Source organism: Gavia stellata, chromosome 5 (genome assembly GCF_030936135.1).
Source record: "Gavia stellata isolate bGavSte3 chromosome 5, bGavSte3.hap2, whole genome shotgun sequence".
Classification (NCBI taxonomy): Eukaryota; Metazoa; Chordata; class Aves; order Gaviiformes; family Gaviidae; genus Gavia; species Gavia stellata.
In genome coordinates, this window is record NC_082598.1 from 17,934,885 (window position 1) to 17,962,876 (window position 27,992).

Here is a 27,992-nt window from a genome sequence, read left to right on the forward strand (position 1 = left end):
AAATGATGCGCCATCAGACTTTTTAGGCTGTTGCAATTAGCGTGATTAGCCTGGCTTCAGCAGTAAATTACGTAGTGAGTCTTACACTCTTGTTGACACTTGTTTATCTTGCAACTGTTTTACAAAAACTAACGGAAGTAAGTGTTTGGTGCATTTTCTGAGGGGAACCTGCCCCCCTCTCACATGACTTCTGTCATCCCCCTGCTTCCCCCCTTTACTGGCATGAGGCTATCAGGCTCCGAGCAGGGACAGTATTCCCAGAATCAGTCCAATGTGAGGCAAGGTTTTCTTGAGAATGTGGGGGATGCAGGCCCAGAGGCTGGGGTTTTTTGCTAAACGCTGGTGTGTAACAAGTGGTGCAGAACTGGTGCTTACCGAGGCTGGGAGTCACGGGGGGGCAGAGGCTGGAGAAGGAGGGTCCGGCTGGGAAGGATGGCTTTGTTGTCCCTGCCTCTCCTCTTTACCATTGAACACGGGGGGCGGTACCCAGCGGCTCGGGCTGCCCCTGCGTGAGGCGGCGGTGCCGGCTCCGGGCTGCCGCGGGCGCAGGTAACGGCCCTCAGGAGGAGGAGGGGCGGCACCGCTGCAGCCGACGCTGAGGCGCCGGGGGGCGGGGCAGCGCCTGGGCCCGCCTTCGGCTCCCCCCGCTCGGTGCATGCGCGGCCGCCGCTCAGCCGACCGCGGCGCGCCATGGCGGGCTCGCTGAGCGGAATGTTCGCTAACCAGCCGCCGGGGCCGCCGCCGCCGCCGGGGCCTCCCGGCGGGCCCGGCCCGGCCGGCCTCATCCCGCCTCCGACGGGGCTGCGCAATCCCAACAACACGCTCGTGGACGAGCTGGAAGCGTCCTTCGAGGTGTGTGGGCCGGGGTGGGGGAGGCCGCGGGTGGGCGCTGCCCTCACGGCGCCGGCCCCCCGCGGCCCTCTTACCTCCGCGCGTCCCTCTCTCGCAGGCCTGCTTCGCCTCGCTGGTGAGCCAGGACTACGTGAACGGCACGGACCAGGAGGAGATCCGCACCGGTGAGGCCCTGGGGGGTGGAGGCGGGGCTCGGCTTCACAAAAGCCCTGGGTACGCCGCGGTTTTATTCTGCAGGCCCGAGAAACTGAGGGGCACGGCTGGGGTTGCAAATCTACGGCCCACTTCCCCTAAAATTTACTGTGAAGTTTGGCAGGTGCATTTGGGCCTCGCCGGGGGTGGATGTGCCTTGTCATCTGAGGCCAAAAGAGGTTTAAAAACTGTTTAAGGATCTTTGAACGGTGACTCTGGTATAACTCAGGGTTGCTCACCCCTTCCCAGGTGGAATGCTGTTCACTGCAGTGGGAGGCTCACACGGAAAGAAACCCGCTCGGGAATGATCGGGGTCTTGTGGAAAGGTCTGAGTGCCAGCTGGCTCCGGGGGTTGTGTGGGATTGTATTGACCTGCAGTGAAAGATGTGGTTCAAAAACTAGGAGGCTAATGCGACACATTATGAAGCAATAATAAAAGGTGGGAAAGGAAAGCCTAGACTGCTTAGTAGCCGTGCTTTAAGACTTGTGTGACAGGCGCCTCTGTGGCAGGCATCATTGATACTGAACTGGTATAAACAGGAAGTTTAAAACTGTACTTTTCCCCAAAAAATTTTCAAAGCCTGACTCTCAAGCTCCATTTCAAAAAAAGGGTAAATGCTTTTGAAAACTCCTTTCTGGATATTGGGTCATATTCATATGCTGGAATGGGACAGCTTTTATTACCAAACAGGAGTGCATAATATATGAAGGCAGAATATTGTCCTAAATATGCCCATATTTTAGAACTTTACATTGAGCTTGTTGCTTGGATATGCAGCAAAATGTTTTCTTTATTCGACCAAGTTCCACAGATTATTTCATCATTCTTTGTCATTGTCAAAAATGTAATAAAACTCGAGAAAAAGGGTTCTTGTCTTGCACCTTTAAAACAAGTTCTGAAAGTTCGCAAAGCAACGTTTTATACAGAGACTTAATGCACATCCTGGTTTTATAAATATGTCATTTTAGTAAACCTGAAGCTTTTCTTTCTAGAAAGTACTATGAAAAGTGTTTTTAATAGCATGCAGACAACTGCCAGTATCAGCCTGATAACTTCTTTTTTGGAGTCTGTTCTATTTTGTTATCTTATGTTTAGGTGTTGATCAGTGCATCCAGAAGTTTCTGGATGTTGCAAGACAAACTGAATGTTTTTTTCTACAAAAAAGACTGCAGCTATCGGTCCAGAAACCAGAGCAAGTAATTAAAGAGGTATGTTTAAATTAATTTACCAGTGTTGTGCTAGATTAGATAAGCCGTGTACCAGCACAGTTAATCACCTCGTTCACATTAATTGTGGGTTTCTCAACATGATGCTGTATCTTAAGTTGGTAGAACTTGACTGTTAACATAGTTCTCACCATGAACCTGGAGAAGCTGGATGCCTGCTGCTCTGTGGAATATTGGAACGCAGATGATAGTTGCATTGGAAGAAACAAACTAGTTAGTCAGATTTTGCTGGAAGTAATGATTTCTGAAATACGTGACCTAGGAGAATGGAGCTAGTGCATTCACAGTGCTTTCCCTCTCTTTCATTACACACTTTTCCGTTATTAGAATCCCTGTAAGATCAGCTTGAAAACTCACGCTAAAAAAATTACATGCTCTTTATGTGAGGTGGTTATTCTTATGAATTACTGTCTATTTACTAATACACATTTTTGCATCCATAGGATGTTTCAGAATTAAGAAATGAACTGCAGAGGAAAGAAGCATTAATTCAGAAACATTTGGGTAAACTGCGACACTGGCAACAGGTCCTGGAAGATATCAGTGTACAGCACAAAAAGCCTGCAGAAATGCCTCAAGGTCCATTAGCTTACCTAGAACAAGCATCTGCTAATATTCCTGCTCCAATGAAGCAAACGTGATCTTTCATTTTACATATCTGAATATTTTCAACAATGCAAAGCAGTGGTGTTAGTTTTACTTTGTATGCTTTTTGTATAATGAAATTTGTACTGCAAATATGAATAGTTAAGACAAGTGAAATAAATTATCTTTTTTTTTTTTTTTCAAAAAATATGGATTGGTTTTCTATTTCAATGGAAAATATGCAGAGTTGCTCTTCAGGTTGCTTTCTCGTAGAAGTGTGTTTTCTGGAATGCATCCTGTTCCTTCTGGAAAGGGTGGCCCTAGCTTTCCCCTAATGGTATCTTTGCTGGTATGATAAAAATACTTGCAAAGATTACTGTTTGGTTTTACTGGAAGATTTAAATGTTTTGTGATCCAGTAATTGTCCTTGAGTACCACTGCAGAAGCACTCTTAGAATTGTCTGTATCTACGTCAGATCAAGAGTACTTTTTTTGAAGTGAATTGTTCATCTCCACTGGACTTCTGCTCACCTCATGAAGGAGGTCTCAGGAAATACACATTTGATTCTTCTTGATTTGAAACTGCAAAATGCAGACTGATGAGGGTATGTAATGCAGGCCTAATGTTACTGGTGGTCTAGCTGTCAGGCTAGTGTAGAGATGGTCCAAAATACCTGCCCCCAAAATAAAGACCACTCATTATGGATGTTGGGTCAGCAGCACTGTCCAGTCTACAGAATTAGCTTCTACGGGGGTGCACTATTTAGTAATCTAAATGTAGCCCAAAAAAGACTTTGGAGGTAGAAATAGCAAAGGAGTCCTATCTCTGTATTACTAGGCAACAAGCTTAATTCATCCATATAGCCAGGAAAGCCACTTCCTAGGGATATCTTTTTGGGGACAGAGTTAACTAATCAGAATATTGTAACTCTGGAAATTAGAATTAGTAATTGTGTGCTGAACTTTCTAGTGTGCTTTAAAAGTTTTTGGGGCAGAGTGGATGAAAACTCCAATGAAAAACTTAGCCTAATACATTTCTGATAGTCTCACAGATAGCAAAGCACTCCAGTGTTACTGTACAGTATTTTATCTCTTTCTTGATTGCGTGTATAAAAAGTGTCTTGTTGCCCAATCTGATGCCAAAGTCTCCTTCCAAACCAAGCAGTTCATCCTGGAAAAAATTCTAGACAGCTGGGATGAAAGTATCGGTCTGTAGAAGCATTCTGCCCCTTCTGCCGCCTTTTTATCACGGGTGAGGTGCAGTGGCTGTTTTGTAGTAAGTGCTGGCATCTGGTGTTACAGTTCTTGCTGGCTGTTTGATATAAGAAGTTAGGCTGGAGGTATGCCTCTTCACACACGTAAAATTTGTTATGTAGCTGGGCCCTGCTGGTTGAAATTAAATGGGGATTCATCATGCAGCAGTTGAAGATGAACTATCCTATCTTAAAAACTAGGCTGCTGGTTGCACAATTCCCTGCCTTTCACATTTGTTGATGAATTACCTGAGGGTTAATTTCTTCATGGGTGTCTTTCCTCCCAGTAACGAGTTAGCTAGCATGATCTGATAAATGACGTCATTTGCTCACTTTGCATTTAGGTGGGCATGAGAACAATATTGAGATAAAATGTACAAGTATGCAGTTCCCATAAATGTGAAACTCTGAGTGTATCAGTCTGACTCACACTTCAGCAAAACACAGCACTATTTTGCAAAACAGAAATGGATGATTTACAAGCCAAGTTTTAATGTTCATACTTACATATTATCCTAATTTATCAATCAGGCTGATCGTTACATGTATCGAAGTGCAACAGGAATATTATATTGCAATGCTGACTACGCAAAACAATTCATTAAGCAAACCAGAAAGTATTTCTAAACCAGCCTGCTGTAAACATGCTATTCTTGGAGGTATACTGCATGCTGTACAGTTTAAAATAAGCTTAACAAAAACCTATTATAAACTTAAAAGATTACATGATTATATGCAGAAATTATTTTAACCAGCTGATGAAGCAAATGTATAAACCTACAGAAATCACCTACAGAAGTAAGATCTTTCAGCTGGAGCCAGATTGATGGGACGTATCAGAGACCAAACTGCATATTTAATGTAATTGTAGAGTGGTACAGTCTCTTGATTAAAAAGTATCTTCGCATAACAGTATCTAGAATTCTGCTTTTTCTTCATTTTTTACAGAGGTTGTTGAAAAAAAAAGCATTTTTCTGAAATCCATGCCTATAACTCCATAGTAATTAGATGTAAGAGAGTGCAGTTGTTCCTAATTATTTACTTGGAAATTACTTTTTTTTTTCCTAAATCATGTATTAGATTATCATTCCCTAAAATAAACAGAAACGAGCTTTTGTAGTAATTCTGAGAAGAAGTATGGAAATAGTTTGCTTTAAAATGAAAAATATTTAGTAAACCATTCTTGATGCTGAGGGTCTTGTTTTTGGTCATCTTTGGTTTGTGGTGGTTCATCACCATGTGTCCTGTGCAAACAAATAAGCATTAGCATCACTTACTTACAATCTTATCAATATTTAATACTTTTTTCCTGGAAAAACTCATGAACCTATGAATGGATCTGTGCTCACACGAACTGGATGAAGCCAAAAGTTGCCAACTACAATTTCTAGTGAGATCTGTGCTAGCCAGGTAACTGGGCTAACAGCACTGTTAGTAACACAAAGGAAAGCATGAAGGAGAACTAAACAGCTATGGAGAAATGTTTGAACATAATTCTTGACTTGACATCTCAAAAAATAAAAAAAAGGGTGTTTCAAGAATATGAAGTCTTGAAAATCAGAAAATGGCAGCTGCAATTCACTCTTAAAAATATGAAATACAATTTATGCATTAAAAATTTTGGGTAAAAGTTTTATTTGGAACTGAAAGATTTATCTGAATATTAACTGGCTTTTATAATCAATCCTATTACATAATCCCTGATTTTTCAGCATTTAGAATGCTTTTTTAACGTTTATATTAATTTTGGTTAGCTTATAGTAGCAAATATGACTTCACTTATGATTGATTGATTTAAAAGAGTAACTAAGTAGCAGCTAAGCTACCCTCAGTCTCCCTGTACATTTCACTTTAAAATACAAATCTGATTTGCCTTGGCAGTCATCTGGCATGACACAGAATGCTTTTATCTTTAAGATGTAGGAATTGCCAATCTGGATCCACGCCCATGTCCTGGGTTATTGTCTTTGGCAGCAGTCAGTACCATCTGCCTTTAAGGAAATAAGTCTGTAGCACACAATTTACAGGATAACTAATCTCCACTAGGAGAGAGGTGAGAAGGCTGGCTTTTGTCCTGAAGTGTAGTGGTAGGGTGGGTTTTTTTAATATTTATCATTATAACTGTATAATGTTAGCTACATAAATTTTTAACCATCTCTTGAAGAGATAGTTCAGTCATGTTTATAAAACACAAAACATTGTTTAAATAACAACTCATAAATTTGAAGAAAAACTCAAGCTTTTCAGAGAAAAAACTTCAAACTAAGTTTTTAGTTAAGTATCTGCTAATCAGTTTTTAAGTCTGTAAACCCTTTGCCAAATGATTAGCCTAGATTCATTCAAATATCTCCTAAAATAAAAAATACACCATCTACATCTACCAAATGCAAAGTGAGGAAACAGAAGTAAGAAGGAAAACACATCCTTAACAGAACCACTGATACGTGCCCAAAGTTTTAAACAGCCATGTTCACTATTAACTACATTCTTAGTTAAATACTTGCAACACCTCTCTTTTTTTTGTAGCAGGAGGGGTTGCAATCATAAGCTCTGCTGGGCAGTGATTATAGTCTACTTCTGCAGTAAAGTTCTGGGTCTGTCTGCAGAGAATTGAACACACGGAGTTCACTGCACGACAGGAACCTTGCATCATTGTTTATTTTCAGATGTCTAATGTGTTTGAATGCCTACAATTTTCTGAATACCAATTCATTTATCATCTTACAAGTCATTGCAAAATGGACAAATACCTTGTGGCAGCACTGTTGTCTGAGGACTGTGCTGATGGAGAGCCCACCCTGAGGCAGCCAGGACTCCGGTCTAAGCTTGTAGATTTTGTCATTTGAGAAGCACTTCTTTTTGATCTCAAGTCACAGCTCAGAAAGCTCTTTGCGTAGGAAGCTAAATTCGGAACACTGACAACACGACTGGGCACCTCAATAATTTTCTTCTGCTGCTTTTTATTGTAATATAAAAAATACACATTACACACGCTTTTTTTTTTACACTTTATAATATAAAACCTCAACAATACCTCAGTCCTAGGTATCTTGTGAGGAGGACCCAAAAATGAAGATTCCTGTCTTTTTCTACAGGCATTTAAAATAAATTCTCAGGGTATGTTTTGAGGATTCATGGATTAGGTAGTCCAACTAAAACAATTTGTGTATTTGACTTTGAGGTTTTAGATACATCAAAGCTGACTGATAGCTTTGCAGAGCTCAGTTAGGTGCTTTCCACCAACTTGACTTCCCTTCTTTCCATGACTACTTATAGACAGTATCATACAGAGGGGCTGGAAGGACAAAAGGCAAATCCTGAGCAGCCCAAACACAGTTCATCATTATTTTCCTCAATGTATACAGTATCCCAAATAGCAACTCCCAAATCTGCAAGCAGTTCCCAAATCTGCAAGCAATGACTGTGCTTATCCCAGTGGAAGACTGACGTCTTTGGAGTTTCTAGTGTTTTATATTTGCTTAAACACCTCTATCTATGTGCATATATACTTCTACTGAATTTATGTTATACTCAGCATCTGACTGTAGGTTGGCTTACTGGAAAGAATTCTACTGAATAACATTACCATAAAAAATTGATTGATAGGACCTTTATTGTCCTAATCATCTGTATGATTCAAATAGCAATAAAAGATCATAATTTACAATTTTAATTGCATTGCCCATCTTACCTTCATGGAAGGAGTCAGGCATCCTGTATTAGGGTTGAAAGAAAATGATCGATTCCTGTAAGATTCAGTGTTGGCTAAAAGTGAATGCTGAAATTTTCTTCCTTCCTGAGGGAGGAAAGAAAAGTTATGTGTATGGAAATATCTATTTGTTGAAAGTTGGTATGGAAACACGTATTTGTTAAAGTATTCCAGAACAGAAAGTAAATATCAGTCTGAAGCAATGATGTGTGAAACACTGAATAGAGCCTTCCAACAGATTCCAAAATATATATGTACATTTAAAAGGAAATCTTACCACCAGCTGCTTGATAATCTCTTCTCTCTCACTTAATTTGTCTTGCAGACAGCTTAAAAGGTGTGTATCTTCTGATCTGGACTCCCACTTTCTTGACTTTTCTTCTAATTCTTTAAGTCTGTACCAAAGAAAATGCAGACCGGAAGAAACTTCCTCAGACCAGGGCTGTAGAGATACTTGGGCTGTACTCTGCCCTAAATTCTAAGCCTAAAATACAGGGACATAGTCAGGCCTTTCTGATAAAACAGCATTTTTTAAAAATGGGCATCTGTACGTGTATTACATATAAGTATAGAATGGAGTTCTAAAATAAATTGCCACCAGGGTTAACGTGTCCAGTGTAAAATCCAGCCCCTGATGTAAAATGCTAACAAGCTTGCACATCACATTGCTAGTCTAGTTTCCTAAAGAAAAAAATCTGTGTCACAGTATCTATGCATGTCTGTATTCATCTATTTGTTCTCTTTTGTGACCCAATAACTTCAGAATCCACAGTCTAATTCCAACCATATTTGATAGAGTCCTCAGAAATACTCAATTCCTGTAAATTTCATGAAAAGAGAAGCTTGGATATACACGCTGCTTTAGTGAACCCTCTAAGTCAAAACCTGTAGTGTGAGCTCAGCTCTTTAAATGCCTTAATCAGCAGAAAAGATGCAAATAAGAACTTACACCTTCTTAGAGATGGTGTGGAAACATACATTTGATTGACCCATGAGAAAACAAGTCAGTATTTCATCAGCCAACTTAATGAATTTTGCTGCTTGAGAAGCTGAGTGCTATGAAGTTCACCTGCCATACTGAGAAACGTATTACAGAATACGAACCACTGTTTCATGGGGTTTTTTTTAGTGAGGGTAAAAATTTTTGAGAAGACACCCCACCCCCACCCCCCCCCCATCTTATACTCTTAATTCAGTCTATCTCAGAGTTTAGATAAAAAGATAAATATTTTTATATATCTGAATGGTCTGAGACCTGCTTACATGCAAGTAGGTCTCTCTTCTGGACCTATGCCACACAGTTGGGATAAGAGAAAAGGATAAGGGATATATATAATCAGAGAGATTATTTCTGAGGGCCCTCTCCTGTACAGTCTGAAGCACCACAGAATTACTAAACTCCACAGGGGGCTGCAAAATGCATTTATTTACATGAGTTAGTGGGGGCTGTCCTGTGAAATTTGCAAGGGAGTGAGAATGAGCAAGAGCTTAACCTCAAAGATGCTGCTCTGCTGAACGAAATTAAGTACAAGATCATGGATCAAGGCCTCTGGTATCATCTGTAACAAAGATGATTTTACACTTCATAAAATTGCAAGATGCTAAGTGCAGGTTTTAATTTAGCATTGTAAAACAGTATGTATAGTGCTTTACATTAAACGATATTCAGAGTTTATTACAATATATCTGGGTCTTTTTGTGTTTGCAAAGGAAATATCTATACACTTCTATTTCAGTGCTTATAATATACTACCTATGAGTAATAAAAATTATACATACTAAACATAAGAATTTCAAACAGAAGTCATTGCTAGTATGAGCCAGAGTTTATTTAAATGACTTACACAGTTTCTAAGGAGAAAATCTTTGCTTGGAGATGTGCCCAAGTGCTGCTGAAATCAGATAATATGTTTTCAATTTCCTTCCGGTGATCTTGTTTCAGTATGTCCAGTTCTTTTTTATGCTTGATATTGAGGTCTTCTACCAGTAGCTTTTCATTGGTCTTAAAATACGTCTGAATTCTCATGTTTCAATACTGTTTTATTATCATTGATCAAAGCATGCAGTTTTGAGGTCTTTTATTGACTACGAAGGTAGATAACTGGGTGCAGCTCTGGGCTTCTGCTTACTGATTTGACTTTCACACTTAAGTTGCAATCTGAAGCAGAACCATACTAACACTGAGGAAGAGGAAAATTATTTGGCGACCTTCAGCCTTCAGGAAATGGAGGGTCTATTCTATACAATGATGCTATTGAAATTCTGTCTATGATTAGTTTGTACATCAATCTTAGTGGTCAAACATGACAATAAAGTACCATAGGAACTCACTTGTATTAAGCAAAGTTATTTTGAAATCTCTGGGGTTTTAACATGAGGCTCTATTTCATGAAATTATAGCACCAGAAACATTTAATACTGCCTACCACCATCCTAAAAATAATTTTTTTAAAAAAGTGAAGGTAAGAAATGTTATAGCAATGCCTTTAACTACAACATTTGTCTTTTTTTAACAGACAAAATATTTTGAAAGATACTGCTATTTGATTGACACCATCAAGTGAAAACTAAAAAATGCCTAACATTTTTTTCAAGCCTAGCCATAACATATCTTTCTGATACAAAACCCAAAACCAACAGACATCTATTGAAGAATCATTGTTAGCTTGTTGCCTTTTGTTTGCTAATGTTTTGTTAAACCTTGGAGAAACTTTTTCATTAACTCAATGCAGGGCCCAAGTTCTGTTGTTTACTCATTAAAATAGAGATGTCAAACTCAGGAGATTAACAATGGTAATTTTCACAAAAGATATTCAGTTTACCTTTTTTTTTTCTTTTTAATATATTTCTAAGCCCCTTTCTCTTGTTTCTGAAATGCTTCAGGAAAGGCCAAAAGGCCCACGAAAGGTTTCTGCCCTTGAAATTAGAGCACAGCCATGGGAGTGATTGATTTAGCACTTGTCACAAAATAAAAAGCAGAAAAACAAGAGTAAAAATATAGCCCAATAAGAGTAAAAAAGTACGGCCCACTGATTACTACCTGCTGTTGGTTATGCAGGTTGGCAGCGACGAGGTTGCACAAAAAAGTCTAAAAGCGATTAAAAGGGACTTCAGAGCGCTGGGGTGACTAGTTGAAGGATCAGGAGCACGGGTAGTGTTTTCCTCAATCCCTTCAGTGGCAGAGAGGAACACTGAAAGGAGCAGGAAAACACACCTCGTTAACACATGGCTCAGAGGCTGGTGCCATCGGCAGAATGTTTTTTTTCACCACGGGGCTGTTTACATGGCACCGTTCCTACTAGCAGCAGATGGAGTTCAACTATCCCCAAGGGGGGAAAAGGATTCTCGCTTATCAGTTGGAGGGCCTCATTGAGAGGGCTTTAAACTAGATTTGAAGGCGGAAGGGGATGAAACCAGGCTCCCTAGAGATGAGCCTAGGGGTGGCATGCCGATGTTGGGGGCAAAATCGATACCCCAGCTCAAGTGCATCTACTCCAATGCACAAGGCATGGGCAGCAAACAGAAGGGTCTGGAAGCCTTTGTGCAGCAGGACAGCTACGACATAGTCACCATCACAGAAACTTGGTGGGACGACTCACATGACTGGAGTGCTGCAATGGATGACTATAAGCTCTTCAGGAGGGATAGGCAAGGAAGGAGAGGCAGTGGGGTGGCTCTGTATGTTAGGGAGTGTTTTGATTGTATAGAGCTCAATGATTGTGATGACAAGGTCGATTGCTTTTGGGTAAGGATGAGGGGGAAAGCAAACAAGGCAGATATCCTGCTGGGTGTCTGTTATAGGCCACACAACCAGGACGAAGAGGCAGATGAAGCATTCTACAAGTGACTGGCAGAAGTCTCACAATCACAAGCCCTTGTTCTTGTGGGGGACTTCAACTTATCGGACATCTGCTGGAAATATAACAGCAGAGAGGAAACAGTCCCGGAGGTTCCTGGAGTGTGTGGAAGATAACTTCCTGACACAACTGGCAAGTGAGCCTACCAGGGGAGGTGCCCTGCTTGACCTGCTGTTTATTAACAGAGAAGGTGGGAGAAGTGATGGTCGGAGGCCATCTTGGGCTTAGTGACCATGAAATGATAGAATTCTCAATTCTTGGCAAAGTAAGGAGGGGAGTCAGCAAAACCACCACCATGGACTTCTGGAGGGCAGACTTTGGCCTGTTCAGGACACTGGTTGAGAGGGTCCCTTGGGAGATGGTCCTGAAGGGCAAAGGGGTCCAGGAAGGCTGGACCTTCTTCAAGAAGGAAATCTTAAAGGCGCAGGAGCAGGCAGTCCCCATGTACTGTAAGAAGAGCCGGTGGGGAAGACGACCAGCCTGGCTGAACAAGGAGCTTTTGCTGGGACTCAGGAAAAAAAGGACAGTTTATCAGCCTTGGAAGAAGGGGCAGGCAACTGAAGAAGAGTACAAGGATCTCATTAGGTCATGCAGGGAGGGAATTAGAAAGGCAAAAGCCCAGCTAGAGCTCAACCTGGCCACGGTCGTAAGGGATAACAAAAAATGTTTTTACAAATATATTAACAACAAAAAGAGAGCCAAGGAGAATCTCCATCCTTTATTGGATGCGGGGGGGGGGAACATTGTCACCAAGGATGAGGAAAAGGCTGAGGTACTTAATGCCTTCTTTGCCTCAGTCTTTAATAGCCAGACCGGGAATCCTCAGGGAATCCAGCTCCCTGAGCTGGAAGACAAGGATGAGAGCAAAATAAACTCCCCATGATCCAGGAGGAAGCAGTTAAAGACCTGCTATGCCACCTGGACACTCACAAGTCTATGGGGCCTGATGGCATCCACCCAAGGGTACTGAGGGAGCTGGTGGAGGAGCTTGCCAAGCTGCTCTCCATCATTTATCAACAGTCCTGGTTAACAGGGGAGGTCCCGGACGACTGGAGGCTTGCGAATGTGACACCCATCTACAAGAAGGGCCGGAAGGAGGATCCGGGGAACTACAGGCCTGTCAGCCTGACCTTGGTGCCAGGGAAGATTATGGAGAGGTTCATCCTGAGGGTGCGCACAGGGCATGTGCAGGACAGCCAAGGTACCAGGCCCAGCCAGCACGGGTTCACGAAAGGCAGGTCCTGCTTGACCAACCTGATCTCCTTCTATGACCAGGTGACCTGCCTGGTGGATGAGGGAAAGGCTGTGGGTGTGTTGTCTACCTGGACTTTAGTAAAGCCTTTGACACTGTCTCCCACAGTATTCTCCTGGAGAAACTGGCGGCTCGTGGCTTAGACAGGTGTACTCTTTGCTGGGTGAAAAACTGGCTGGATGGCTGAGCCCAGAGAGTTGTGGTGAATGGAGCGAAATCCAGTTCGCAGCCGGTCACAAGTGGAGTCCCCCAGGGCTCAGTTTTGGGACCAGTCTTGTTTAATATATTCATCGATGATCTGGATGAGGGGATTGAGTGCTCCCTCAGCAAGTTTGCAGATGACACCAAGTTGGGAGGGAGTGTTGATCTGCTTGAGGGTAGGAAGGCTCTGCAGAGGGATCTGGACAGGCTGGATCGATGGGCCCAGGCCAGTTGTATGAGGTTCAACAAGGCCAAGTGTCGGGTCCTGCACTTGGGTCACAACAACCCCATGCAACACTACAGGCTTGGGGACGAGTGGCTGGAAAGCTCCCCCGCAGAAAAGGACCTGGGGGTGTTGATTGACAGCCGTCTGAATAAGAGCCAGCAGTGTGCCCAGGCGGCCAAGAAGGCCAATGTCATCCTGGCCTGTATCAGAAATAGTGTGGCCAGCAGGAGTAGGGAGGTGATCGTGCCCCTGTACTCAGTGCTGGTGAGGCCGCACCTCGAATTTTGTGTTCAGTTTTGGGCCCCTCACTCCAAGAAGGACATTGAGGTGCTGGAGCGTGTCCAGAGAAGGGCAACGAAGCTGGTGAGGGGTCTGGAGCACAAGTCTTATGAGGAGCGGCTGAGGGAACTGGGGTTGTTCAGTCTGGAGAAGTGGAGGCTGAGGGGAGACTTTATCACTCTCTACAACTACCTGAAAGGGGGTTGTGGTGAAGTGGGTGTTGGTCTCTTCTCCCAAGTGACGAGTGACAGAACAAGAGGAAATGGCCTCAAGTTGCGCCAGGGGAGGTTCAGGTTGGATATTAGGAAAAATTTCTTTACTGAGAGAGTGGTGAAGCATTGGAACAGTCTGCCCAGGGAGGTGGTGGAGTCACCATCACTGAAGGTGTTCAAAAAACACATACATGTGGCATTGCAGGACATGGTTTAGTGGGCATGGTAGTGTTGGGTTGATGGTTGGACTTGATGATCTTACAGGTCTTTTCCAACCTTAATGATTCTGCGATTCTGTGAAAATGGGAGAAGAATCCCTGAAATGGATCTTCAGGGGTAGAATAAAAGCTCTCCTTCAGAATAGCCATTTTGGGACTTGTCCTCTCTTCCCATAAAATACCCCTTTGTCTGCTCTCATCCTAGTCCTTGCAAAAGGTTTCTGTACTGGAGGTGGAATTCACACAATTCAAGAGAATGGAAATGGGAATGATTACTTCAAGCAGATTACTGGTTTCACTTAGTTGGCAACAGTAGGAATAGTAATTTTAAATAATTGGTTATAAAAATTTGGCACATGCAAATAACAAGCCACTATTAGCTTTCAGATCAGGAACAACTATATACACAGGACAAGGTCACTGTTGTTAAAGTAACAGTAAAAAAGCTGTTTTTTGTATGCACTCACCAATTTAACTACTCCCCTACCCAAATCATTGGTCCTGCAAAAGTAAAACAAGAGCTGCAAGTTAATTTTCCAGATCGCCCATGGACTAATTTCAGAGCAGCCTGTATCAGGTGCCTAGGACCATTTGGTTCTACCGCCTGTTATTTGAAGGATTCCTCCTTACATAATTTCCATTAATGCTTCCTTCTCAAATGCTTACTGTAGTAGAGCTACACCACCTATCCCCTGTAAAGATTATCCTCCAGCCCAGCAGCTTTAGCATTTGAGGCCTTTTAGACCTCATCACTGACATGTGAATAATTCTTCTCTTCATGAACAAAGGCTCTGAATTCCTTCAAGGTAGCTGAAGGGCACTGATGAAACTCTCTGGTTTGCAATTCTTTGTGTTCATCTTGCTTCAAAAGCTTGAAATGAAAGTCACTTTCAAGTAACTTTCCAAAGAGTGCAAAGGAAAAAAAAAAAAAAAGAGTTTCTTTCTCATTCTTTAAATATCTACTGACCGGTAGACAGCAATGGAATTACTCTGGCCACCTTGACAGTCTGTTGAGAGACACTATCCCTTGAGTGCTTTTCTCTAGACTATACAGGACATAATTTTAAAGATTCCTTTAAGGGTATACTCTTCAGAAATCCTTTTATACATACAGCTTGAGTAGTTAGGGGTATACATTCTACACCATTGCAGAAATGAATTGAAATGTACCCATGCACCAGATCCCTCAATCTCTCCACAAAGAGAATGTGTTAAGTATGATCATCCAGAAATTTTGAAGGATTCAACAGCCATACAAATGCACTGGACAGTGAACCCCAGTCTTGTCTCCCATGTAAAAGGTTAAGTCTTGCACTTTTTCTGTATGCAAATGGGAAGACTGCTATTACTGCAATGAAACATGTGCTCCGAGCCTGTGGCTACACTAAGAGGACACAGTCCATCTTCTACAAAGACAGCCAAGACTACAAGTCAGCTTGCTCTTCCTGTGCCCTGCCAGCACATTACAGATCCAGGCTTCCATCAAACCAGTGGCACTATCAGTATCTTCCATCACTGCCCTTACTCACCCCGTGAAAAGCTGGCTGTTACAGCCAAAGCAGTCTCACAGAGTACATACAGCATTCTCAAGTGTCCCTTTTAGAGTTAACAACCCATTGGTTTCAGCTACAGAGAGTATGTATAAAATACTGATATTTATTCTCAGAGACTTCCACATTTTTTTAATAGCTCTTGAGTGACTTTGGGATTTGTTTACGTCTTCCAGTGCCTTTCAAAGGCTGACATTATGCAGATTTTCTCAGGTCAATCCTGTGGCACTATGCTGGACATATTTCTCTGTGACATATAATGAACAGTTAGTTCAAATACTTTTATTATGGCTGGAGAGAAATGTGAAATGAACTACTGCTTTTGCAAAACTCCTAACCTCTAAAATCAGTACTTTAGAAAGGAGAGATTCTGACACTCATCACATTTAGAACACCTCGGATGCTAGCATTATTGACTCTCTAGATAGCACTGTGAAGTGTGAACTTAAGGCAAACCTTCTGTGCTGTTTTTCCCTATCCTGAAGCTGTGCAGCTTCTTGCTTCTGCGACTCCAACTCAGCACTGAGTAGTTCCATCGCATCCTTCAAAAGTAAATTCTCTTTCTTGAGTTCGGAAATTTCACTCTGACATTTTTCCAGTTCATCATGAAGAGATCTGATCTGGCTCTGGCTACTTCCTTCCTAAGAAAAAGACCAAATTTAGTCATTCACAGCCTCTAATTATTTAACGTGAAGAGCTCACTGGAATTGTGTGCATTGAATTTATGTGAACTGATTTTTCAATTCTATGTGCAATTCTATGTGCAAGACAAAATCTGTGATCAAAACTTCCTGAACATATTTTGTAGTTCCCATAAAATCTATTTTATTGTAACATTCATTCATTTACTTGTGTTGTAGATTCTGACCTTCAAATGGAAAAAAAGCTTGCCCATAGGGAAAAGATGATAAACAATTCTAACATTTTAAACTGTGACATATGGGAAGGAAACCCATTCAATTTCTGTGAGAGATTCTGTACACTTCTATTATCTCTGGAGAGAGAAATTTGATACTATTGCTTTCTCAAAACATGACATGGCAACGAAGTAGGAACTGGATTCTTGCCTGTTGCTTCTTCAGTGACCTCACACTCCTCAGCTCCATTTGGAGTTCTTCTATTTGTTTCTTGAGATTAGCGCACGATGTCTGTTGCTCAGAGAGTTCCATCCTTAGAGAACCTAGTAACAATGAGACAGACAAACATTAAGGCAGTCAGAGACAGCTGGATGGGGAAGGTAGATATAGACAATGTAGATGAAAACATTAATACATTACATGTTGCTTTGTTCCTCAACTCCTTCACCATTAAGTGTTATGGCCTCCTATTACTAGAAAAGTAAGCAACTCAGTTGAGCAATAGTAAGAAGATATGGAGCTACAATAGCAATGATTCAACATCAGAATCAGAGAGGTAATTTTGTGGCAGTTGTTTTGCAGACTAAATCACTATAATTGCTTCTAACCTTGAACTTCAGTGGAGCACCCCTGAGCTTCCCTGTTAAGTCCGCTGGTGTTTTATAGAGGGCCATAGGCAGACTGAGGAGAGCTCTGGTTGTGTTACAGAAGTACACCACCTATGTAAGCAGATCTGACATATACTGCAACTTTTGTGTATATGAGGTATAAGTTTTGGGATGGATCAAGTACAAGGAGAAAGAAGTTTTTCTCTCTATTGTCTCCCTCCAATTTTTCTTGAGGAAGAACAGAATTTATCTATTGAACATATAAACTTGAGAGAACAAGAAATCTTTCTAGCAAATTTGAATTACGTAATCCAGTTTGTACTTAAAGTACTTTCAAATTATTCTTTCTTTAATTAAAAAAACTTTTACAGATGAGATTTAATAACCTGAGTTCAAGCCAGGACGTATTACAGGCCCTCCTAATGCAGTGTTCTCCTAAATTCCTGTGCTGGTTTTGGCTGGGATAGAGTTAATTTTCTTCATAGTAGCCAGTATGGGGCTGTGTTTTGGATTTGTGCTGAAAATAGTGTTGATAACACAGGGATGTTTTTGTTATTGCTGAGCAGTGCTTACACAGTGTCGAGGCCTTTTCTGCTCCTCACACCGCCCCACCAGCGAGTAGGCTGGGGGTGCACAAAAAGTTGGGAGGGGATACAGCTGGGACAGCTGACCCCAACTGACCAAAGGAACCATGCCATATGACGTTATGCTCAGTATATAAAGCTGGGGGAAGAAGGAAAAAGGGGAGGACATTTGGAGTGATGACGTTTGTCTTCCCAAGTAACCGTTACATATGATGGAGCCCTGCCTTTCCTGGGGATGACTGAACACCTGCCTGCTGATAGGAAGTAGTGAATGAATTCCTTGTTTTGCTTTGCTTGAGCACAAAGCTTCTGCTTTTCCCAGGTGGGATGGGGGAGAGAATCAGAACAGTAAAAGTGAGAAAGCTCGTGGGTTGAGATAAAGACAGTTTAATAGGTAAAGCAAAAGCTGCACACGCAAGCAAAGCAAAACAAGGAATTCGTTCACCACTTCCCATCGGCAGGCAGGTGTTCAGCCATCCCCAGGAAAGCAGGGCTCCATCACGCATAACGGTTACTTGGGAAGACAAACGCCATTACTCCGAATGTCCCCCCCTTCCTTCTTCTTCCCCCAGCTTTATATGCTGAGCATGACATCATATGGTATGGAATATCCCTTTGGTCAGTTGGGGTCAGCTGTCCCGGCTGTGTCCCCTCCCGGCTTCTTGTGCACCCCCAGCCTACTCGCTGGTGGCGAGAAGCAGAAAAGGCCTTGACTCTGCGTAAGCACTGCTCAGCAGTAACTAAAACATCCCTGCTTTATCAACACTGTTTCCAGCACAAATCCAAAACACAGCCCCATACTAGCAGCTATGAAGAAAGTTAACTCTACCCCAGCCAAAACCAGCACAACTAACTACAATATTCCAGTTTAATATACCTGATAATGCATACTTGAATGTTGTACACCAGACTACTCTCAGCAACATTCTGCTGCTAACAGTTGAGAGCTAGGTTAGCAAAGAATATTAAGTCTGTATTGCTGAAATTGCAGGATATGGAAAAAGAGATTCACAAAGACCTGAGTTCCCAGAAGATGGGAAAGAAAATGAATGGGAGGAAAGTCAGTGCTTCTCAGCATATAATCAAGCAGTAGGAGCTGTGCATGACATGAGACATTATACCTAGCAACAGGGTTTGCTGCTTCTGTATCTGCTCGAGTTCATCATGTAATTCTTTCTTTGCTTTCTCTTCCAAGGTTTGTATTTCCAGCCTATGAGACTGATGTTGGATCTTGAAAGTCTCATTAAATTCCTTTTTCAAACGCTCTTCTGCCTCCTGTAAGCAAAAGGTCCCCCCCCCCCGAAAACAAAGCAGTTGGAGCCTATTTATCACCTTGTTGTTTTATTTGTAATGCCAGAATGAATCTGGTCTTTCATTGTAGAACTTTTTTTTTATCACCATTTTACATGACACTTCATCAACACAAGAATAAAAATAAGCTGAAGTTAAAAAATAAAACTTAATAGGGACAAGAGAAATTATCAAGATATCATCTACTAGATTTGTTGTACATCATGAAATAGTAACACTGACATCATTTCACTATTTGGCATTAGAAAGATGTTTTATTATTCAACATACATAGCCCTCGAGATTTGACCTGTATGTCATTATTTATCACAATGTGTCAGACAAAGGCTTCTACCTTTCCTTGTTTCATTCTGGGCTAAAACTTCCACTGTTGTTAGAAGTGTTGCTGATACACTGTAAACAATGGAGCAGTTGCTCTGCAGTGGCTCTGAAAGCAAACTCCTATCCTCAGTTTCATTTTTACCAGCTTACTGCAATCAGCTTGGTTTTGTTAAAGCTGGGATTTTATTCTGAATATATAAACAATATATTAAATTCTACTTAGGGTGGTTTTACCACATATGTTTTATAAGCAGGTTTTCCCTAAGATGTGTGGTATCAGTAGGGACATCCGAATTCCATGCCTCAATCACATGTAGATTTTTTTTCTCAAACAGCAACATTCTTTAGAACGTCAATATATTGCATTAACATTTTGTCACTGCAATAAATCCACCTGAACCTTTAAAAACTTTGGTTATCCACTTACAGAATTAATTTCTTGAAGGTATCTAAGGCAATACACATTATTATACATGTCTATTACACTCCTTTTAAAGTATTTATGTATAAATTAATAATGGATGAAAAAGAATAAAACTGAGTCCTGTTAATAATGCACTTAGGAATTCCATTGTATTTCTGAAGCAAGAGCACAGCTAGAGGAGCTTGTATTCATCGCAGCCTAACTGTAGACAGTAGGCTCTATTATTTTATGAAACTATTTCATTCACACTGTGGTCTAAGTTCAAAAGTTAAAATTAAAAAAAAAACAAACAAAAAAAAACCAACCTGAAGATGATGAGGTTTCAAAATCACAGAATAATTCATTATGTGTAACAATGGTAAACCATCATTCAGATAACTGGAGATAACTAAGTTTTGATAATTGGTTCTAGCTAACATGGTTTATCCCACAAATACAATTTTTTTTTTTTTTAGACTAGCATGTCATAAACTGACCTTGAGTTCCTGATTTTTGCTTTTCTCCAACATTTTTAAGACTTTTTGATGTGATGCCTCCAGCTGCAGTTTAACATTCTGGTTTTCTTTAATGGTGTTTTGAAGATCCTGCAAAAGCTTCTCTTTTTCTTTGTTGGACTGTAGATTATGTTTCTTCAGTGACTCCCTGAAATTATTTGCTTGTTGATCTAATATTTGCTTCAGCTGAGCCACCTTCCAGAAAAGTAAGTCAGCAGGATAGGATTAATGGTTGCATTCACAGTGGAGAGGAATTATGTAAATCTGAGTACATTTTATGAACCTGTGTTGCTCTATGAAAAATAGCAAGATGCTTGTTTCATGCAAGGAGCCCTTTTTTCAGTGAAGAATGACATCCCTTTTGCATATACTGTCTGTTGCCCATCAAGTACTTTTCTTAAATTATTTTTTTGAATCATATCCATTGTATATGTACAATCCATAGTTCAACTTGCACAATAATTATAGCACAAACCAGGAGAGAGGCCTAAGGCTGTCATTGTGGAGACGTAGCACTGCAGAGTCCATTTATACAAAGCAGTAGATTAGAACCAATGGAAACAAGAATTCTGCACATCACACTTCAGATTTGTTTTATTTTCTCCCCTCTGTTAGCTTAATTACTAAATACAGTAGACGTGTCTATAATGGGTGACACAAAAGTAACAAAAAAATACCCATTTGTAAGAATAACTTGGTGTTTTTTTTTTTTTTTTGGTGGGGAAGGAAGAAGGAGTCTGTTCTCTTTCCTATTTGGTAAGTTTTCTAAACTTTCAGAAAAAAATTGTATTTGCCCTTCTTCTTAAATTTGCCATTCCTAATATCATAGCTGTGAAATTCTGAAAAACTGTCTTCTGCATAGAAGGAGCATGCATAATTAGTCAGGCCAATTAACATTTTTGCTGCTGTATCTGACTTCCAAGTCTGCTTTTTTGCTCTGCCATGCCTCCTACAAAACCTTTATGTCTGTTGCCTTTTCTTTTTGGGAGTATGTGAAAGAGGATGGTCTCTGTTTTCCAATTTTTATATACTTGTACTTTCTGGCCTTAGAAAAACAGAATTCAGACTATGAAAGGAAGAAGTTGGCTTCCTTAGAATTTCACGTGAGTTTAAATGATTCAAATGATGTTACATATACCTGCAAATTGGACATGATACCGATTATAAACTGTGACTCCATCCTGTTCTTTCCTCTACACTAACATACATTCTTTTTCTCTTCTTCAGTGCTGCCTTCATTTTTTTCCATGCATACTGCAGTCAGTTTGTTAGTTAAGAAAGCACTGTAGCTTTAGCTAGCTAAATAGTTGCTTGTAACTACAACTGCACACTTGTGGTCCTTCTGATGCAGCACCACAAAAGCTGGATGAAGATTTACTAAGTGGGCCAAGGTGCCTATGTCCTTCCATGTTTCATTCTCATAGGACTTTCTGGTATATTTTCTGTTACAGAAGAGAACACGAGACATGCTGGGCAAAGCCCTTACTTCTCATTAACTTCATGGCCAAAGTCAGCATTGCACTGTCCAAAGGGAGATACTAATGAGCTATGCCAGAGCTCTCCAAAACATAGGAATCCTTTCTGATGATGGCTAAATGTACTCCTGCTACCTCATAGCTCTGTTCTTTCTCATATTGGTTGAGCATGCTGGCTTCTCTCCTCCAAAGGATGTGTTCTCTCCTTTCCCTCTCTTGAGGCCCTTCTCTGTTCCCAGATGGATCACAGAAAGTAAAAACTTGCTCTACTTGGTCTTTTGATAGTTTATCATTTTGAGTAAAAAGTTTGCGTTCACAGAATATCAGATGAAGATGATTTATTTCTATGTAAGCACTATTCATGTGAAACATGAATGTTCATGGACTTCACGTGCTGTGGAGATAACTCAAAACCTGTTACTTGAACACACACTTCTCATAAGAACTACATAACTTCCTTTACTAAATCTGGTTTCTGTACCTCCGTAAGCAGCTACAAGAGAGCAAGAGAGTATGTGCATGTGCATATGAAGGTAACTGTTACACTTACCCAAGTGATGAAGGCCTAGGTTGCCCAACGACAACTTAATATACAAGTGAAGAAGTGTCAACAGGTGACACACTGTAGCTCACCCTGTTTTATCCTATAACCCAGTGACAAGGGAACTCTTTAAATGGTGAGAAAGCTGACAGAAGAAAAACAAAAACAAGCCTAGGTCTCCCACACATCATGGGAATGCTAAGTTGGTAGATAAGAAGAAAACAAACATTCCTTCACCCAGTGTTTTGTGAATCAAGTTTTTTATTTTGTTCTCTTTAAAGTGTCAGAAAATGAAAGATTAGTTTTACCACTTCTTAAACATTTTCAAACCAACATGGTACATTTGAATTTTAATGAAACTATCCAACCAATTTGATTTGAGTTACCAAATTTGAAAGAGCACCTAGCTTCAGCTGCCCAAACTGTGAGTTTAAGTTAACTAATCATCCAGTCGTTTCTTAGGTTTTTCCTTTGTGTCATCCAATTAAACACAAAGAAAACTATCTGTCTGAACAAACTAGTGAAGACTAATTGCTAAATGTTATTCTTAATGAAAAACATTAATTGTCTTTAACGTGTCTGTGTGATGGGATCTATTTGTGGCCTGGATACACTCCAAGAACAGGTAGATGCCAGAGCCACTTGCCAACCATACCTTTCTTTCCAAGGCTGCTGCAAATTTAAAAAAAAAAAAAAAAAAAAAAAAAAAAAAAAAGTGGTAAATCATAAGCACTTTGGCTTCTGGTTACAGGTAAAACATTTACTTTGTCTTAATGCCTACTGAACTCAAGCCACTGTTTTCTTATATAAAGAAAGGAAACACTGAATTTTTTAGGTACTGCTGTTCCTTATAAAACTAACCTTTGATGTAAAACATTTAATGCTGTACAGTCCCCTGTATGACCTGATGTAATATGCATTAGCATTACTACACTCAAGCATGCATTTTTTTTCTGGGCTTCCTGGAAGTAAGCCAGTGAGTAAAAAAGACGTGCCAGAAGAGTAGGCTGTATATTTTCTAATAGAAAAATTGGAAAAAGGAAAAATCTCACTTGGAATATTTTTTTTGCAAATTAAATATTCATCTAGGTGAGGAAGATGAAAAGAGGTGTATATAAACTTCAGCTGTGGTCACAACATTATTAACCTTCCAGATTCTATTCATAGACAATTATTTGTTCAAAGCACTACTAGCATGAAACACAAGATCATACTAGAAATAGGCTAAGCAGTAAATTGGTAGCAACGGAGAACATAATGTAGTAAGAAATCAGATGGAAAAGTATGTCTAAAAACACTATTTTTCAGTGATTTAGGGGAAAAGACCTACACAAATACAGGAGGGATACAAACACACTCTTTCTCATTAATTCTGCTACTTCTAACATATCAGAGGTTAAGAAATAAACATTTCCATCCCATCATGTTTGCTCCTCCTGTCTTGCAGTTAAAAGGGCTTTCAAATCCACCAGTGCAAACCCTTCTCTGGAATATTCTGCAGTGCCCAGGCATTTTATTGTGTTTCATTACTTCAAAACAGATAGCCAGACACTCAATTTGTAAAATTGATAAAGCAACATTTAAGCCAATGAAACTATGCCGACTCACATCAGTCCAGAATCTGTTTGGTTCCTTTTACTATTAACAGACCAGCAACATTTTTTTATAATGTCTTCCTTCTGCAAAACAAAACCTCTGGAAAAACCTCTAATACCATTATTCATTCACTTTTATCCACCAGAATTTCATAAAGTGGTCTTAAAAATGCAACTAATACCTATCCACAGTATAAACTCTAGGCAACAGTATTTTTCCAGGCTCTGCTGAATTCTTTTCAAATTTCAGGGTTATGTTTGCACTTGCCCTTTCTTACGACAGCTGATTTTGCCTTCCACTGTCTTCCAAGTAAAGAAAAAATGAACAACTATTACTAAAAGATGACTGATAAGTTTTGAAATATTTCAAAAGTCTTTCAAGTTTAATTCTTTTCTAACCATAATTACTGTCCTACTCCTGGGAAGGATGGCTTGATTCTTTTGAAGAGGTACCTTTCACACTTTGATAGCCCATGGGCAAAAATACTGGCCAAGTATAAGGCTGTGCACACCATCACAGTTGGCTCCCCTGTTTGACTTCTGCTTTGATTATTTTAATTCACTGTGCTTGCAAGCACTATGAATACTTGAAGTCTATCTTATGTCTGCTCTCCCCTTCTTTTATTTATTGTACGTAAGAAGTGTGAAATCTCAAACGCAAGATCTAAAGCTGGAATCAGAGAGAATATTTTGACTTCCAGTATCTTTTAAGTAGAAAGATCCGAGTTTCTCAATGCATTGCTAGGGGATGAATTTATATAAAAGACTTAAAACTGCCTTTTGATGTGTTACCGAAGAGTCACTGCAATTGAGAATTTGTTCAGAGACCTAAAATAAGGCACCCAAATGCTACAGGGTTTTACTCATACTACGATGCTATTACATCAAAATGGTAACATGGTATAAGAAGTAACAACAAAGTATTAAAATTATATTTTCCTGTTGTCTTTAGGCTTATTTCACAGTTACTTCAGTTAAGTTCATAGTTAACTGCCTTCCTAAACTTATGGCAATTCCTGACTGGAGGGACAGGTGTGAACATACTAGGCACATTTCTACTGCTGCTATTTGGTGGTACCTACAAGATCTCCATCAAGGCTTTGGGCATTGCTGTGCTAGCATTGTTCAAAGATATATCATGACAAGGTGATGCCTGCGCTTCCATTTTACGTACCTTCTAATTCCCGAATAGCCCCTTTAACACATGTTGAAGAGACCCTGTAGTGCAAAAGCAAGGAACTGGATGACTCCTAATGAATTAGCATTCAACTCACACAGAATCTCACATCCTTCCTTCCAAAGGACCAAACAGGTGTGAATCTGGTTTCTTTATCCAGAAAAACATTATTAATACAGAAATATCGTGACTTTGAAGTGCACCCCCAGAGAGGTGAAATTATCATGATTTTGTCTACTCTGCATAGTGTTCTAGCTATGTCAGCCCAACCAAAAATGTGCCTTATGCAGCCAAGGAAGCTATTTTTAGATCTGAAATTGCATCCAGGTTAGAACTGGATTAGTAACAGCACATTGCCTAACCTTTGAGGCGGAAGCTCTGGGCTGAGCCATTGCAAAGGTTCTCACATGGGAATCCTGCCCTCAATGAAACATAATGTTGTATAGTAAATAGTGGTTTCTTGGCTGTGAATATTCACATATTTATAGAAGGAAAGTACTGTAAGCTGAAATTACTTCACTTCCCTGGCAATACTGCCAAGTAATTGGTTCAGAAAGTAACTTATAGAGTACCAAGAAAAATGCAAAATTTCTCTTCAGAGGGAGCATTTCCTCCCTTTTGGGAGCATTGTTAGAGTCTAAGATATTTTTCTGTGATGAATGTGTGAGTTCAAGAAAAGTAACTTGATGACTCACTGCCTCACTTTTTACATCTGCAAAACCTGAACAATAATTGCTTCATGTCATAAGCCTTTTGATTTCTTTGAGAACTTTCAGTGGAATACACCACCTGTATGCATATACACAATACTATGAGATCAGTGTGCCACTACTCCTCCTTACCGTCAAGGAGGAAGAACAGAAACAATGATCTATTTGACCGTTTTTCCATTCAATTCTCTTGCTGAAGGGAGCAAGCAAGCAGGCCCTTTTACGTGTCTACACACACAAAAAAAATAATCAGAAAGTCAACAAGAGCTGTAAGGAAGATTCTAATGTCACTCAGCCCTCTATACAGACGAACAGTCAGAGTCACCATCCAACCCTGATATAGCCAAACTCCTCACCAAAAAGCCTTAGTATATCTCCAAAGAGTGATATATGAAATTTATCAAAATAAATAGGCTTGTCAAAATCATATATGTTCAGGAGCAGTAATTTCTGTTAGTTCTTGCATATTTTCTTGAATGATAATCACAGCAAATACAATTAATATCTAATCAAGAACCTCTCAGATGAGAGGAAAAATGAAGAGCCCTTTTATTACTGGGTTACATTTATGCCCAGTTTACCTCAAGTGAAGAGTTTTGAAGTTTCCCAGTTAGGACTTCTTTCTCTTTCTCTAGTTGCTTTAGTTCACACTCAGATTTTCTTCTAAATTCCTCTAGCTGTGTCTGGAGCTCCTGAAGTTAAAAAAAAAAAAGAAGAGAAAAAAAAGAAAAAAAAAGAAAAAAAAGGAAAAAAAGAAAAAAGAAAAAAAGAAAGAAAAAAGAAAGAAAAGAGCATGCAATAGCTGGGACAAAATATGCAGCATGAAGAAGAAAGAACATTTCTTCTACATTAACCTAGATAATGAAGTAGTTTACACAGTAATACATGCTACTGTTTACACAATAATACATGCTACTGTCTTTTAATGTTCAAACAAAGAAGTATTAACAGCTTGGTTTGGTTCTTTCTAACACTAGTGTTAGACAATACAGCTCACATAATCTTAATCTTATACTGAAAGCTTCCCTGAGGTGGAAAACTGTACAGCATGAAGAGTTAGACTGTTTTGCCTTGAGTGGTGTCAGTGATCAAAAACAATTTATTATGCAAGAGTCACCACAAGATCTGAAAAAACATAAATATACATTGACCATATAAATAACCAGATGACTAACTAATGGGCAATTAGTGGAAAAGGGAATCAAAGGAAGTACTGTCATCTTACAGCATCCATAAAGAAAATCTCAGTGAGGAAGTAAAAATAAAATAACAAAAAAAATTGAAGACTACATAATCAACTTATTGCTGGAAACAGTTTTTGAAAAATCAGTGATAATACCACTGGCAAGACAATGACCAAGAGCTTGTAGCAATCATTGCAGCAAATGTGAGCAATTGTTTATTGTAGAAAGACTGAATGTGCAACTTCTAGAAATGTCCTGAAGTGATACATATTACAAGCTTATTAGTGTGCTTGCTCTTCCTATTTGTGCCAATTTGCTGACTCAAAAAAATATTCCACCATATTTTCAGACACCACAAATGGAGGAAACAGAGAAAAAATAGCAATTTAACACCTTCCGCATCCTGTACAGCCCCTTCTCACAGCCCCCCCATCCCTATTTTTATAGCACAATGAGTTAAGAATTCAAGATAACAGAAATAGTACCTAAGAGCTAAGAAAGTGATAATCGTTGGGAGGATGGCATGATATTAGGAGACAGAAGCACAGGCAGTAGCCATGTATTCCTTGAAACTCATAATTAAATAAAGGAGAATACATTAGCGTTTCACAGTTTAAAAACAGGATAACTGTTAGGTAGCAATTAAAGGATGGAATCAAACATAGAGACATGAATATTGCAAGGAAGAAACTAGCTTTAGTTTTGCCTGTAAGAAAAAGAGATGATATAATGGTCTTTTTGATTAAAACCTGAAGATCAGGTGTTTGCAGCATTCCCACTGCAACTCTGCCAACTGACTTCCTTCTCCATATCTTAATTTTTCTATCTGGAAAATAGATACAGTACTTCTCAAACAGCTGTTACAGGCCTTAATTGCATCAGAGGATATAAACAGCATTAGTAATGAAAAATACTGTAATTTTATTTAAGTTCTACTAACTCAAGATTTTTCTGATTTAATTAAAATGCATCTCTAAGAAGAGATGGTTATAAACAATAATATTTATTGCCTATAAGCAATAAATGCCTACTATTACGCTTTTTTTACTAAAGTGTTTGATACTTAAGTTTGATCTGACTGACATGAAGAGCTACAGC

At 39.9% G+C, this 27,992-nt stretch overlaps 2 protein-coding genes across 2 annotated transcripts in view; one reads left to right on the forward strand and one right to left on the reverse strand.

Moving 5' to 3' along the window:
• The first annotated feature begins 690 nt into the window (after nt 1-690).
• On the forward strand, nt 691-3,032 carry MED28 (mediator complex subunit 28). Its single transcript, XM_059817984.1, has 4 exons — nt 691-852; nt 950-1,016; nt 2,141-2,253; nt 2,715-3,032. The coding sequence occupies exons 1-4, from the start codon at nt 691-693 to the stop codon at nt 2,910-2,912; spliced, it is 540 nt and encodes a 179-aa protein (XP_059673967.1). The 3' UTR covers nt 2,913-3,032.
• A 2,230-nt stretch (nt 3,033-5,262) lies between these two features.
• FAM184B (family with sequence similarity 184 member B) overlaps nt 5,263-27,992 on the reverse strand; it is a 48,980-nt gene continuing 26,250 nt past the window's right edge. The window contains exons 3-11 of the mRNA XM_059818168.1: nt 26,292-26,402; nt 20,195-20,407; nt 18,784-18,937; nt 16,681-16,793; nt 16,070-16,254; nt 8,096-8,213; nt 7,801-7,905; nt 6,860-7,065; nt 5,263-5,353 (exon numbers count right to left, since the gene is read on the reverse strand). Of these exons, the coding sequence (XP_059674151.1) occupies nt 5,263-5,353; nt 6,860-7,065; nt 7,801-7,905; nt 8,096-8,213; nt 16,070-16,254; nt 16,681-16,793; nt 18,784-18,937; nt 20,195-20,407; nt 26,292-26,402 (1,296 nt within the window). The remainder of the gene's footprint in view (nt 5,354-6,859; nt 7,066-7,800; nt 7,906-8,095; nt 8,214-16,069; nt 16,255-16,680; nt 16,794-18,783; nt 18,938-20,194; nt 20,408-26,291; nt 26,403-27,992) is intronic.